The sequence below is a fragment of the Dasypus novemcinctus genome, chromosome 1 (assembly GCF_030445035.2).
Source record: "Dasypus novemcinctus isolate mDasNov1 chromosome 1, mDasNov1.1.hap2, whole genome shotgun sequence".
NCBI classification, from domain to species: domain Eukaryota; kingdom Metazoa; phylum Chordata; class Mammalia; order Cingulata; family Dasypodidae; genus Dasypus; species Dasypus novemcinctus.
This window is the reverse complement of record NC_080673.1, coordinates 193,449,657-193,465,838: the sequence shown is the minus strand read 5'-3', so window position 1 is coordinate 193,465,838 and position 16,182 is coordinate 193,449,657. Positions and strand designations below refer to the sequence as shown.

Here is a 16,182-nt window from a genome sequence, read left to right as displayed (position 1 = left end):
AGCTCCACCATGAGTGGGCACGGAGAGCTTGGAGCCCTTCCAGCCTGTGCCCTTCTGCCCTCATCCACCTGCAGCCCCAGGCAGCAGGGCAGAGGAAGAGCCCTAGAGACTTAGCAGAGGGAAGTGATGCTTTCCACAGAGGACAGAGCTGGTGGGAAGGTTCTCGGGCTGGGAATGGACGCTTCAGAGTCTGCAGGAGCATCATGTGGCTCCTCGTCCAGAGACAGGGTGGAGAGGGGCATCGACGGCAGCGCCAGAGGCTCCCGGGACAGGAAGCACTGCGAGTCCCTTCAAGCATAGGAGGAACACTGCCCAGTTTCTCTCTGAGCAGAACCTGTCCCGGCATAGAGTGAAGGAAGAATGGGTTGGAGGGGTGCCAGATGGGTCGGCAGGCCACTCAGGAGGTTGCCATCAGGACTGGGTGAAGAAGGGTGGCCTGGTGAGGCTGGTGGCGAAGGTGGTGGAGAAGGCAGTGGACAGAGAATATACCTCCGAAGGCAGAGCGGCAGGGTTGCATGACATGCGCAGGAGAGGAAGCAGTCCCAGCATGATGCCAGGGCTTGTCAGTAAGGACACTGAAGCTCCGGAAGGGAAAAGAAGATGGGCTCTTGTTCATTTGGGCAGCGAGACATTGCAGTGAAGATGCTCTGTAGGAGTCATATAGGTTTAGAGTTCGGATAGCTGGGCTAAAGACATCCATGAGGGAGTCAACCTCTTATAAACAGTAATTTCAAATATGGGCATAGAGCAAACTGAGGGGACAAAAGTGCTAGGATTGAGCCTGGAGGACTTCAACTTTCAAAGGACAGGAGGTAGAAGAAGGGCCAGCAAAGAGTTAGAGAAGGGGGGGGCGGGGAGTTTCCAGAAGGAGGGAGTGGTCAACCAATGCAAACACTGCGGGGAGGGCCCATTAGAGACCGACTAAAAGAAGCCCCCTATATGTAGAGATGCAGAGGGAATGGTCACCTGAAAGAAGTGGATGGGTGGGGAAGGACAGCAAGTTGGGGTGGACTGCAGAGTAAGCAGGAGAGGAGGAAATGGAGGTGGCAAACACAGATTACACTTTTGAGTTGTTTGATGTGCTGGGGAGGTTAGAGGGAAGATGTGGTATTGTGAGAGGTTTTCTGTTTTCAGTGTTAAACAAGGGAGAGCATGGAACATTTTAAATGTGGGAACAAAGTCCAGGAGAGGTAATGAGAATGAGACATGGGAGAGAGATGATGATTACAGCCTTGAAAATTGTGGGAAGGAATGGGACTGAGAACACAGCTGGTGGGAGGAATCTTTCTCCTTTAGCCTTGCAGAGAAGGGACAAACATGTGCCTAGGCAGGGGCAGTTGGAGGTTTGCTGGTGGGAAGTTGTATAGTGGCTTTTATTTTCTCTGTGAAGAAGGAGGTAAAGCCATCCACAGAGAGAAGAAGAAGTAGAGGAAGATAGGAGGGAAGAAGAGAGAAAGAGAAAGTGAGAGTGAGAGCAAGAGCAAGGAACCTGCCAGACTGTTCCTGATCCCTTCAACTTGGAGATCATGAATTTATACAGATATCAATGTGCCCTGTGATGGAACTTTTCTCTAGCCATGCTCAGCTGCCCAGGTCTCTAAACTCCCAGAAGGCATAGGATCAGAACAGAGCTGGGAATTTCTGCCTTCCCCCTTCCAGATCTTCCCATAGTGGACATTCTCAATTAGGCAGTGTCACCATTTGGAAAGAGCAGGTGGTGTTTCAGTTGCAGCAGAATTAAATCTACTCTATCTGGTTTCTACAAGCAAGTCAACAGTTTTAAAGAAGAAATTACATTCTTCTAATTATTCAGATAAGCCTGACTACACTTATATCATTTCTCCACTTTGTAATTATCCAGTGGTTTTAGCAGATGTCTCAAGATCTGGAGAATCCAGTCATGTACACCAAGGCAGGCCATGGCTGAGCAGTGTTCACCAATAAAGAAGTTATAGCCATTCAAAGTCTCCAAACCATCCGAATTCTGAGATCTTGAGTTACCAGCTTTATCCCTACTGCTGAAATAAATCTTATTGCCTCCAAGACATAGCTTTCCTTGTGATTTGCTGGAGACGTGGGTATTACAAAGAAACTGAAGCAGCTTTAGCCTTCTTAGATTTATTCAGATCTTCCTGTTGTCATTTTTTTATTTGAACCTAGATATAACATTCTTGGTTCATCCCTAAAAAAAATACGAGCAGTACTATATGAATGGTGTACCTACAGTTTCAGAGAAATTTACTCCTTTCAAGCAGTTAAAAAATAAGAATATATAAATTCACCATTAAAATACCCAGCAAAACAACCAAGTATCAAGACTGTTAAATTCTTAACCTTAAACAAATTTTCTACCTGTATCAGTGTACGTTTATACTAAAAGGTCACGCAAATATACGTTTTCTTGCTGGTTTAATTTCTTATATTCCGTTACGTGAGCAAATAAGCTTCGACACATGGGGAGTGCTCTGTCCCTTCCTGGCAGACCTAAGATCTTTAGCTGCAAGGAATTGTTTGAGACCTGTGTGCTCTGCATTAGTGCTAATGGGGCCTGAACTATTCAGGAGCCTAAAGATTTTAGAGAAAGGACTTGGAAGTCCCTGTTCATAAGAAGTCTGATTAATTATTAAAGTAACCCAATGTCTCAAAAAACAAAATGCATGCACGCTACCTGCTTCCAGCTTCTCCCAGCCCAGAACTAGAGACATAAGTAGGTCGGTAAGACAAAGCAGCACATCCTATGGGGCTCACCTTTGGCAACCTTCCTACAGAGGTATTCTCTACCTGCCCCTGCTACCCCGAGGGTAGAGAGCTGGAATAGCCCTAAGCCAAATCTTTACCATCACCCTTGAACCCCATCGCACTCCGTAAAGCTGACTAGCAGATGAGCTTCCTCTCTGCAGGCATTGAGAGCTTTTAAACCTGGGTCCCAGTTTCCATATCTGGCTCCATCTCCAGTCATACCCAGCACATGTCCCCTAGGCTTTGTCACATCCTGCTAAAGTTTGTGTGTGTGTGCTTTTCTTTTAAATATGACTTTGGATTTGAATGCCTCTGAACCAGTGGTGACTGTCCCGGTCTACCATGGACTCACCACTTCCTGGCACCTCACACCTGCTGTTAATTGAGGTCACCTGTCTGAGTGTCAAGGCTGCTGGGTTGGCAACCTCCGTTCTCAATTAAGATTTTCAAGTTTCAAAGTTGAAAAGGCTAATGATACTACTGAGCACAATATGCAGCACAAGGTAGGTCTTCAGCAAGTTCCTGGTAGATAAATGAATGAATTTAGAGAAGAAACCATGGAAATCAAGAAAGCCTGCTTGGAAAAGAATTTCCAAGACAGCTGCTTTCAAGAATAGCTTACAATATGTAGACCTTACATTTACACTTGTTGATCAAAGCGGAATCAATTTAGAATTTCTTTTTACTTTCCACACTTGACAAAAGCACCCAAATTAAGGAAAATGCATTCAGGCCAAGATGCAGACTGACCTCTGTGGAACCCGGAGTGCTGAGCCGTGAGGACACAGGTTCCACAGGACCCCTAGAGTCTGAGAGTACTCACGCCATGAGGAAGATGCCTCCGGTGTTGGAGAGACAGCCTCGGCTGGTTGGAGTGGCTCGCTTGTCAAAGCCACAGACACCACAGGATAACCCCAGGTAATAAAAGATCACAATGAAGCTCAGCAAACAGGAGACAACCAAGCCACCCAGCAACCTGGGGAGGCAAGCAAACCATGGGTGACGTCATCAGAACAGAAAAGCTGAGAATGGTGGAGCCATACCAGCCCATCGAATATCAGATTCCTCTCTTAGCTCCTCAGAGGGTGATCCTTCTGAGCCTGAGTCTCCCAATCCAACCAGTAGAGAAACCTTTATTTCCATGTGAGCTCTGAACCACTTTCTCCCTTGATGCTCATGGGTTTATTACTTCCTTCCCTTGCCCTTACTTCCAAACTATTGAGTGGGGCTCAAGAGCAGTGCCTACTCAACTTCTCCAAGGCTAATGAATGGCCTCTCAAGACTCCTAAGTTCTTTCAAGGTTCCCAAACTGTATGCGATTTTGATAAGAAAGAAATATCAGGCTCTATTTTTATTTTCCCTAAAATATTTTGGGGGTACAGTGTTCTTTATGGAACCAGACTCACTCTATGTGGCAGATGCATTTAACATTTAAAATTTTATGAGCATTCTCAATCAAATGCCCAGTAGAAAGCAAATCTCCATTTTGGAATGGTTCTGTGAGCCTGGCAAGACAAGTTTTTGGATAATGTATCCTCAGTTTGGTCTGACTGGAATTCCCAGAATGTACAAGCTTTCCCAGCAGTTGAGGTGCATTCAAGGAGAGAAATGCTTCCCAATATTTGAAAACATTGAAAAACAAAGAATTTAATTTTGCTCAGTACCTCTTGACAAAAAGTCACCACTAAAGGCTTTTATTCAATTAAAAGCAACCTTTTTACATTATAATAATGGCAACCAGCATCCATTTTGTAAAGATCTGTTCCAAATACTGGGGATACAAAATTAAATAAGACATGGAGCCTGGCCTCAGAAGGCTTTTAGAGTTAATGAAATCTTTATCCGCTCAGTTAAATTAAAAAAAAATAAGGTCATTGTCTGGGGACAGGGGGAGTAGGTGGGCTGTGGCAGACATGTAAATAATTTATCACTCTCTCTTATTTCTGAACCTCTGATCTCTATTGAGGCTGTGAGGTCGTTGAGAAAGGGTCTGTCTTTATCCAAATACCCGCTAGGGTGGTCAAGCTGTAGAAGCAATGTGGCATGACAGGAGTCCCTTGAGGTTTGCTGATTACAGGGCAGTGATTCAGAGCATGGTCAGATGGGGGCTGAAAACTCATTTCTGCCATGTTCTAGCTGAGTTTACGTCAGTCACTCAACTTCTCTAAGCTTTCATTTCCTTGGCTATGAAAGAGGGTTATAAATGGTATTCAACCCAAGGGATTTTTGTTTTGAGTATCAAATGCCATGCCACATGCAAAGCACTTGGTGGGCACTCTTAACCTGTTCCATGAATGTTAGCAAGTCATGTTGCTTTTGTGTAATAAAGTATCCAAACAGGAATGGAAGTCTCCAGATCCTCCATGGGTTTGGTAGTAAGACCATTCCAATAGTAGGCCGTGGGGCTGTGCCCTTCAGAGAGGAGCACACATCTTACTTCTCACATGACCCTCTCAGTTTCTCAAGCCCCGGGGTGCTCCCTTCACCAGCACTCTATCTGAGTCCTCTGCCTTCATCACTGCAGCTACCCCTCCTCCTCCACTCCCCATTGGCATTCCTAAAGGGGCCAAACAACAGCTGGGCACAACTGCCACTGAACTGAGCTCTTAGGGCAGGGCTTCTTAACCAGGGGTCCATGGAGGAATTTCAGGGGATCCGTGAGCTTGAACTGAAAATCCAAAAAACCATTGTTGGGTCATGTTGGTGAGGGTGTGATACATTTATTAAATAATATATGTACAGTGTGGACTTAGTAAGGGTCCATGGTTTTCACCTGAGTGGCAAAGGGGTCCATGGAAAAAAAAGGTTAAGAACCCCTGTCTTAGGGCAATTTAGTGGTTTCAAGGCATAGCTAAGAAGGGGATTTGCTTTGGGTAAGAACCAATCTCCCATGTATTTATTTTATAAATTGAAGAAAAGAATATTTTACAAAACCTCTTCTTAAGTGCTTCTAAGGTTTATTAAAATCATGTTACATGCCTGGTTTGATAATTATAAGGAAGATTCTAGAAGTCACTAATAACATCAAATGCAAATTATTGAATATTTGGCTCAGCAATTGCTAGTCTTTAGCTTGTTAAATGAATATAACTTAGGGTTAAAACATATAAAAAAACAAAAACAAGAAAATAACCAAAAAACCAAACCAAAACACAACAAAAAACCAAAATCTTTATGCAATTTGTTCTCCTAAGGTGATCCTGGTGATAACATCAAGTCTTACCCTGCTCCATCCCCAAGGCTGCACTCACCCGTACGATTCAAACTCTTGAAATATGGGTAAATAGTGGTTGACATAATTTTCAGTCTCATTAATATAACCATTGAAACTCGAGAAAGCATCCTGAATGGAGCCCTGGTCGGTCACATCTGAGATACTTGAACCAATGGAATCCAAGATTCTTTTGACATCTGAAAACAAAGAAACCTCCATTATGGGTTTTCAAACAGAGAAAAAACAAAACCACACTGAAAAGCTGGAACCACTTGTAGCTTTTCCCATGCTATGTATGTGTTCAATATGACAAAGCTCTACAATAAGCATCAATGCAGCCAAGATCATCAAAAGGCAAGTACTTTCTTGGAGTAATGTAAATGCTCTAAAATTGATTGTGGTGATGAATGCACAACTCTGTGATTATGCCAAGAGCCAATGAATGTATACTTTAGATGGACTGTATGGTGTATGAATATATCTCACTAAAATTTCTTTGAAAATAAAAAAGGCAAAGGCAGTTACTGAACAACACAGCAAGATGTAAGCACTGACTTAATGATACCCTGCTAAAGTCAAGCCAGAGTTTTCTTCCTCTACTTCACTGAAAACATGGGCCAGGTCATTAAAATGGATGCTGTGTCTCCCCCACATGTCAGGCCTTTTATGAATGTCAACCATTTATTCTGCTGAGAAAGATATACTTGTTCCCATTTACTAATAGTGACCCAAAAGCTCATAGAGGTTAAATGACTTGCCCATAAATCTTGTTTTTTAAGAAAGCACTGTTAGGTGACTTTGGCAAAATAATTTAATAATAATAATGATGATAACACCACCATCTAAGAATTGGTATTCAGGACAACTAAGGCTTTAGGATCTTTTTTTTTTTTGAAGAAGAAGAAGTGACCCCAGGTGAGATTGTTGTTAAAATGTTACTCAACTCAGGCAAATGGAGACTCACTAGAGAAGTACCACCCTGCCTCAGATGCAAAAAGTCAGTATTCCTGGTGGCCATAAGAGTTTCTATTCATATCTGCCCAATTTCCCAGGGAAGAGACATGTTCAAAGAAACACCAGCTTTGTGGAAAATGCCTGTCCGCTGTGTCAGGTTCTAGCATCACAGCTACCCAGGGCATGGGAGTGTGCCCCAGTACAGCGCTCACATGAGATGTGCAGTTGGCCTAATCCACAGCGATTCCCGGTGCAAGCCCACTGAGGACATACTCATCAGGGGAAAGGTCACTGATGCTGAATGGGAGAGATAAATTCTCAAAATACGAAACCAGGACTCCTGGTGAGCCTCAGGTAAATGGTAGCTCGGTCCAGCCATCATCACATAAAAATGGTGGGGACCTTTATAAGTGCATTTTGCACATAGATATGCAATCTGGACATCAAAGGCAATGGAGAGGAGCAACAGAGCACTGAGTGTTTGGATGTGGCCCAGAAGAACAACATTCCTCTTCCACGGCGGCTCACGGCCTCCTTGAAAGAGCTCGTGTGCCAAAATACCCGAGGATCCTTGACCAAGATGACTCAGTGGGCCTCTTTTTAAACTCCAGGATTTTGAGAGGTATGAGTGGTAGACTGCCCACCTCCTGCACAGTGCCCTAAACCCGTCACGGGGGCCCCATCCCCGTGGGCTGTCTTGCCCTTGCATACCACACAGCTCCTGGGCCGTGCCAGCTCTGGTGACTCTGCACATGGCTGGGCCCTCTCTCAGAAAACCCTGTCTTGAAGCCTCAGCTCAGATGTCACTTGCTCTGGGAAGCCTCCCGGACCCTCTCCCCACTTTGGTTCCCTTGCCAGTACCACGTCACTTTAACAGACCGCGGTAAGCTGTGTTGATGCACGCTGAGCAAAAGGGCAGGCGGGCATCGTGCCTTTGCTCAGCTCGCGTCCCCAGCGTCTACCAGGGCCAGGCATGCAGCAGGCACTCAGTCAATGTGTGCAGCATAGGGCCGATTAAGAAAACGCTGGAGCTGAGGCTTTGGCTTGGGAAGGACATGAAAATAAACAGCTGCTGTGTAGCCTGATGGAGTGGGACTCATCCTGACCTGGGAAAACTCTGGCTTGTTTTTAGGCACTGAGACCGTGCACAGCAGGCCCCGTTCACGCATGCCAGACTTACAAGGAAGGGCTGTGCATATTGGCAGAAGAGGTCCAGAGACGGGGAACAAAAATTAAACAGAGATTAGTAAGCAGGTGGTTATTATCAGACATAGAGCATGCATTAGCCTTCAGGTGTTAGCATAGGAAAGCAGAATCTTCATCTTTAAAACCTTAATGTTTTAAAATACACTCTTACATTGGAAACCCACAAAATATCAAAAGCACTATGTCATAGTGCTTTCATTTTAGGCAAAGTTTTAATGGTTTGAAAGAACACCAATCATCAAATTATCTTTGTAACTCAGTATTTTAAAAATGACTTGGTCAGGAGGTAAAAAGAAGCACTGAGATGATGATTGGGAAAAAAAGAGAAGATAGCTTTACATGGCTTCAGAAATTTCTTCTCCAAGCCAATAAACCATGTGTATTCCCATTCTTACACATAGATAAGAACTTTTTATCCTGCAGAAATTCTCTCTAGGATACCTTCCCTCTAAATACCATAACCTAATACAGCGTCGTTCAATCATTTAAGACCTGGAGAATTCTCTCAACATTGACTCTGCCTGGGTAAAATTGTAAACCACCTAATTAGCTGAAAATACCACTATATCAGCATCAAAGGATAGATGAAAAATTTCCCAAAAAGACAAAATAAAAACTTATACACATTTCTCCCTAAAAATAAACATCAAATTTAAGTTCTTTTAGAAAACACAGTGAGCTATAGGTTTCTCCCCAAGGAAAATAATCTGAAAGTGTCCTTTTCAACGATGGCACCATAAGCTCTGTAGCCACACACACCATGGGCTCAGCATCGGGCATCGCCCTCCACAACATAGCGCCTGGCTGGCAGGATGACAGCAATGGGATTAAAATAATAGAATTTCTTAAAATCTACGTCACTAGCTAAAGGTGAAACAATTGAGACACTCTCATCATTTACTTTCAAGGTTTTAGTGAGAGGATATTTTTAGGAGAAAAAGAACATTTCCAACCATACAATATTTTTGGCCATACAGTTTTTAACAAATAGATCTACAATTACTTCAAATTATGATGCTCACCTGCTATGGTGTCCTTGGTTTGGTTTTGCACTATGTCAGGTATATCGTTAACGGATCTGTAGCCCTAAAAAATATTTTTTTTAAAAAATTGATATATACAGTAAGATGACCAGTTAACTAATGCTCATTTTTCATCTTAGAAAGGAGTAGAGACAAAATAAAAATATAATGTTCATAATAAGGCTGAAATGATTATAGACTCTCGAGAGAAGATTTTTCTTAAATTACCCTAACTACTGATTATGTGTTCTTATAGGGTATCCCAATACTTTTAAGACTTTAACATAGGTACTCATACAGGTGCTAGGAATTATGATATATAGATAGACCTATACCAATGGTTCTCAGCTGGGGGAGATTTTGCCCTCACTGGACATTTAGCAATGACAGGAGACATTTTAGTTATCACAATTGTGGGAAGTAACCCTTGTCAATACTAATAAATATCCTATAACACACAGGACTGCCCCCACAATAAAGAAATACCTGGCCCAAAGTATCGAATGTGCATAATTAAGAAACTCTGATCTGTACAATAAATCATGTGCAGTGATGTTTCTGAAAATAGGATGTTATTTTCCAAAACAAGTACAAAATGAAATTGGAGACTTAGTGTCACAGAAAAAAAATTTGCACCAACACACAGCATACAGAGAAAACAAATAGTGAGGCTAAAACAAAAAGAAAAACAGCCATCCCAAACTATGTCACTTTGGGGCTAAATTCATGAGAAGGAAATACCATTACTTCCAGGTAACTAAACCACACACCCAGCCTTTGCTCCAGAAAGGGATTAGTTTATGTTTCTTAACTGCCTGCTGGTATATTTAAGTCCTCTGCTGGGGACCACTGTAGGGCTTACATCTCGGTAAGATTTTGGGTGCCACCCAGTTTCCCCTTCAGCCTAGCAGCATCAGATGCCACAAAAAGAACAGCTATGACTTCTGTTTCCTCAAAGGTGACTGAAGCTCCCCAGCACAGTGGGGACCCCTCTACGTTTACCTGTATTTGGACGTCTGAGGTCACCTGTCATAGGGAGGTTTATGGCTGGAAGGGGCCTTACAAATCTTCTGGTTCAATTTGTTCATTTAACAGATGAGGCCACACCAGAGCGCAAAGTCCAAAGGTTCCCTATAACTTGTTTAAGAGGCCATTTACTTAGTCAGTGTACACTAGTGAGTGTTTAACAGCTTTGTGACGATGTTCTTATCCCCACACCACAAGACAGAATCAAGAATAAAACTATCCCCTCTCTTTTCTACAGGCCCAACACACTCTCATTTGAATCATAACCGATGAAGAAATATTTAGAACTACTTATCATGACTCAGTATCTATCAGTAGAACCAACAGCAACCATCAGGAGGCCCTGGTGAACTGCGGTATCTTGATTGCCGTGGCCTCTGCCTTTTTGGAGTTCTTGGTACAGTAGGGAAGGAGGCCATTAAAGAACGAAGGGCTGTTAGGAGGGATTGAAAAGGAATATCCACAGAGCTAAAAGAACGTGTTTAAAAGGGGTTTGGGCCAGCTGAGGTGTTTAGGAAAGGTCTCATTCATAAAATGAGGTATGAAGCTTAAGGAACTAAGTTACATTAAGAAGAGGGAAAAAGCAGAGGGAAAAGGAAGAGGCAGAGGGCATGGCCTGTGAAACGCACGGCAGCGGGGAGAAACTATAAGAAAACCTGCACGGCGACACGCGTGTGGGATCCAGCCCCATGCTCACCACCATCCGAGCCCCAGGAAGGAAGAGCTCATGCCGTTCCTTTTATCTTCCATGGTCCTAGCGTGGTGCTTTGCACAGAGTAGGTGTTTAGAAAAATGTCTTGAATTGGAACCATGAACAAAATTACTAGAAGATAAGTGCTACCACCCTTCTTAAAAGCTCCTCTCCAGAATTTTGCCACTTTTTTGCTGTTTCCTATTTTCTTAGGTACATGCCTACTACCTTTTTAAGTGAAGCAAAATAAGCTACTGTGTTTTTTCTTTCCCCCAAAAAACATACCTCTTCAACGAGGCCGGCCAAATCTGTTTTGAGAACTTCATTAACACTTTCAAGTTGATCATTCATAGATGGGAGCTGAAAATTTATTAAACGAAATAGAAAGCAAGGTGGTTACCCTCCAAAATGACTCTTCATAAAGAAAGGAATCATCTTCTATCGAAGTCCCAAAAACTCTATATTATAGCGTACTATCTCGATTTATTTTGAAGGATAGAGTATTGTTTGGCGAAAAACCATTTATCCCCAAAGACTTCCACAAGCACTAGTTTTTAGATGTTTGATGATCTCATGAAGGAATCAGCTAAAAATGAGGCAATTGAATATGTGTGACCTCACAATTTCAAGAACTGGATATAATTGTAAACAACCTCTCTAAAGCTACTTTTAAAAGTAATACAAAATAAAGAAAAAGAAGGGGAAAAAAAGTAATACAAGTCAGATGTTATACTGGGGAGTGGTTTAAAATAAAGTTTTCATTTACAGCATTATACATGGATTTAAAGTATGCTATCTTTTACCAATATGGATAAATATCATGTGCCTCTGACACGAGGTACCAAGACAGACTCAATAACAGGTCTATGATATATCTCTGACAAATATGCATAACCTTAATCTAATAATGAGGGAACATCAGTTAAACCCAGGTTGAAGGTCATTTATAAAATAAAAGGCCTGTGGTATTCAAAAAGTGCAATGTCACAAAAATGACCAAGTAATCATTCTAGATTAAAAGGGACTTAAGAAATAAGACCACTAAGGGCAATGTGAGATCCTAGGTTGGATATTAGAAAAATTGGCTAAATTTGAATCTGAGCTGCCCAAGAGATAGTAATATTGGGTTGGTGCTATATGCCCTCACTTTGATAATTGTATAATATTATCTAAGGTTTTAGGAGGTTCACTGAAATATTTAAGGGTAGAGCATGTTGCTAGTAACTTACTCCCAAGTGGTTGAGAAAAGAACAAAGTGTATATTATTGTATGCATATAGACACAAAATAATATGGATAGATAAAATAATAAAGTAAATGGGACAAAATATTGGCAATTGGTGAATCTCAGTTTTGTTGTACTAATCTTGTAATTTTTGTCATGGTTGAAAGTGCATAATGTTACTCCTAAAAGGACTCTACCCCAAACACTTAAATGCAAGTGTAGAGCCCATGCTTTAAAATATTGTTTGATGACATAGGTGCAGACATAGGTGCTGAATGTGACATGTTTGAGTAAAATTGTTTCATGGAAGGTAAAAGTGAGGAAAAAAGGAAATCTATATTAAAGTATTATTTTACATAAAATGAAATAATATGTACATATAGCTAAATTAATAAATTATATTAATATGTAAGTAGGCGTGATTATTTTCTCTACAACTCTAGAAGTTTATGTATCTAAGTTACCCCAAATTCTTATTTATTTATTTATTTATTTATTTATTTATTTATTTTTTTAGAGATACCAGAGATCGAACCTGGAACTTTGTACATGGGAAGCAGGCACTCAACATGAGCTACATCCACTTCCCAGATTTTTCTTTCTTTTCTCAAAGAAAAGATTTTATTTTAATCTGTTCTTTGAGAAAATGGGGAATTGCCTAATACTTGGGGCATAGTTGGTTAATATACTAGGCACATCATATATTGGCTGTATTAATTTTAAAGGTCTCTATAAATGCTTTCTACTTACTTTTTCTTTCAAAGGCTGAATTCATGCTGACATTATACTTTTCACCTAATTGCAGAGAACTCCCAGGAAGGGGTTTCACCATTGCTCCTTTCTTTCCTGCCACAGCCATTCTCATGCAGATGCCAAATGACCCAGGGAGGCCGACAGGGCCGTGTTGTGACAGGTCCACCCCTACTTCGCCCTGGATCTGCCCCGAGCTGCTGCCCGCTCAGGGGCTCCTCACCTGGTCGAAGTCGGTGTTGTCATCTAGCTGGTCCAGAGATCTCCTGATGTTGTCACAAGACGCGGTCGCTGGCGGTGTGGAGCACATGGGGTCGTTGTTGAGCGAGGTCTCCAGGTCAGTCTTGACCTTACTCAGGCTGGCGCCCAGCTGTGAGGTTCCATTTTTCAGCTCCTTCAAGGAGCTGTTCACGTTCTCCAGGGCCTCTTTGGTCTCTATGATTGCTGTAGGAACACAACACAAGTCAGAACAAGTGCACCCCAGGCTGGCAATGGCAGAAAGCCCTTCTCCTCTGCGAAAGCAGCCTGCAGGAACTTGAGGTGAACCTGTGAAGGACCCTGGAAGGCAACCGGAGGGTCGCTGCCATGGCACACAGGGACGTCCCGGGCTCCTCTGCAGAAGCCCACCAACTCAGCACTCCCTCTTGGGGTCTCTTTCAAATAAGGGGGGGTTGAGTACTGACAGTAGTAGGGCAGTGATGGGGCCACCTGAGCTAGCATCGGAGCAGAAGCGGCCGGAGAAGGGGTCACTACATGGCACTGCCCCACCATGACGAGGGCAGTCTGGACAAGCTGAGGTCTTCAAGTCCAAGCAGTTTTCATCAGCATAAAAATTCATCACGCGCAGATATATTTTAGCTAAGAATATCCGAAGAGGCGGAATTAACTGTAGGGGCATGGTTAGTGCATGGTGCTGGTCCCAGTTCGGTGACTTACTGTGGAACCAGAAGCAGACTCCTGGACCTCTCTGCACCGATTTCCTCATCTTAAAATGACGACACAAAATGTGGGATGGAACTGACCAGACTGAAACTCAACGGTAGTGAGTCTGTGTGTTTTATTAGCACATAGCTTTCCCCCCACCCCACCTTTTATTTAGAAAAAAAAAGAAATGCTGTGGTAACATATACAACATGAAATTTCCCATATTAACCACTTTCAAGTATATAGTTCAGCCGTGTGAATTACCTTCATGATGTTGTACCATCCTTGACCAGAAATCTCCCATCACCTCAAACTGAAAAGCTCTAGCAAATAAGAGTTAACTCCCCATTCCCCAGGGCCCCAACCTCAGTCTCAGGTCATTCTAAATTCTAACTCCATGAAGCTGCATATTCTAATGAGTTTATATAAGCTAGCACACATTCTTGTCCTTAGAAATACCCACTTGTTTGCTCTCTGGACTTCTCCAGGAGACAAAGATCTATATTCTTCACTAGAAAGGTAGTGTACTACAACTCTTTTTTTCCCCTCTATCATCTTATCTGTAAAAAAGTCACAGCAGTAAGAGGTGTGAAATTGAAATTAGAAGGCATCTACTCCTCTTCCAAGCAAATACCTCTTCCTATCCTGACCTTTGTCCTGTGGTTCATAAAACAGCAGAGTGTCAAGCCACAACTGGGTTTGGCCAGGAAAAGGGTGAATGCTCTTAAAAACTGGTTTCTCCACCCCTCAATGGCAACCACATAAAACTTGGGCTAAAACTATATATGTATGTATACAAATACATATACATGTAGATCATATGTGCATGTATGTTTGTGTGTGTGCCTGCATTTTTGTAATGCTGCCCTGTCATGGAATCTTGACAAAAGTAGCTTGAGGGCTCATCCCATCTCCACTGTTACCTTGTTATAGCACCTTTGGTAAACTCCTTCACCCTTTGGGACCTCAGTTTCCTCATCCGTAAATTAGGAAACGTGTTGGGTCATCTCATTTCTCTGAGAGTCTAGGCTGTAGCCTAACAAGTTGGCAGGTGCCGAGGTCTTAACCCGGTCTGATGAGGTAACATACTGACTAGTTATGTTAACCAGACCAGATTAGTAAACAACAATCCATGCCATCCAAGATAATGCCAGAACCAAGCTCTAAGTGATTTACGCAGAGACCTGGGAAGGCCTTCAAGACTGGACTGGAGGACGCTTGGCCCAAAGCTCTATCACCTTATCTGAACAGAAAATCTTAAAATTTGTTTCAAACGCACTTTTACCTTGACTTTTGGTCCAGTCATATCTTAGCAATATTTAGGTGTCTCCCCTACATGCCTACCAGGATTGTGAGCCAAGCATGAGGCCTGGGGCCTGGCTCATGTCAGAGGTTCAGTAAACGTCCATGATGGCCGGTAGTGACAGCAGCACAACATGGTGACCATAATGAAAACTGCTGAGTGGTACACACTCAGGGGTTAAAACAGGAAATTGAGTTATATATATGTTACCACAATAAATTTTTTAAAAACTGAAAAATAGTATAAATACCATAGCAAAGCAAGAAACAAAGAACACGGCTGCAATTATAAACACACAACTGAATGTAAGAGGTGTGTCAGAATGGCCCTCACAGCCCACCCTGCACACCTCTCCTAACGTTGTGTGATTTAACTGTGACAGTCCTCTCTGCTTTGAACTCGAGGTAAGTTATTTTAAGGTCACACCAACAAACTAACAGCAGTAGCAGCAAAGAATGATGAATACTAAAATAAATTAGCAACCCAGGAAATGTGTGTGCATTGAGGCAGGGTCCACAGATATTTCTGGATTATGGGTAGTATCCTCTATTATGTCCCAGGACGGACTCAGAAGTGATAAATATATATCTTCTGTAGGCTTCAAAGCACTTCATGCCTATAAAATATTTACTAGGTTGCAGCTCTGGGAGTCATCCCAAGCCTACCAAGATCACATATATTATGTTTCTGAAGTAAGTGGGAAGCTATTTCTGTTTCTCAATTTTAGTTAATTAACATTTTGCCAGTCTGTGGCATATTTCCTTTATAGGTCCTGACCTGCAGCTCAATTATGATTTGAACAAAGGAATTTGTGCGTTTCTACTTTCTCCAAAGGCCATGTAAGGTGGTAAAGAATTCTTAGCAAAAAATTTGCTGAAGCAGTTTTGCAAGCAAGTTCTAAAAAGCTCTGGCAACACAAAGGGTAAGTGTTAACTTACTTAGACTGACTTAAAAAAAAAAAAAAGAACTGAAGAGAAAAATAAAATATGCTGTCTTTTATCCAAAAAGATTTATAATTCAAACATTAGAAATTGTCAGAGCTTTAGACAAAAAATAAAGGTACATGCCACCCACGTTTCATCATCCATATATTTGTGCACCTCTAGAGAACAGATACAGAATGGTGGAG

At 42.3% G+C, this 16,182-nt stretch overlaps 1 protein-coding gene across 10 annotated transcripts in view; it reads right to left on the bottom strand.

Moving 5' to 3' along the window:
* Positions 1-16,182, bottom strand: part of PROM1 (prominin 1) — a 130,841-nt gene that overhangs the window by 23,828 nt on the left and 90,831 nt on the right. For all 10 annotated transcript variants that reach the window (XM_058300656.2, XM_071217197.1, XM_058300665.2 and 7 more), the window contains exons 8-12: positions 13,050-13,270; positions 11,138-11,212; positions 9,136-9,199; positions 5,991-6,150; positions 3,563-3,715 (exon numbers count right to left, since the gene is read on the bottom strand). In XM_058300656.2, coding sequence (XP_058156639.1) covers positions 3,563-3,715; positions 5,991-6,150; positions 9,136-9,199; positions 11,138-11,212; positions 13,050-13,270 — 673 coding nt within the window. The remainder of the gene's footprint in view (positions 1-3,562; positions 3,716-5,990; positions 6,151-9,135; positions 9,200-11,137; positions 11,213-13,049; positions 13,271-16,182) is intronic.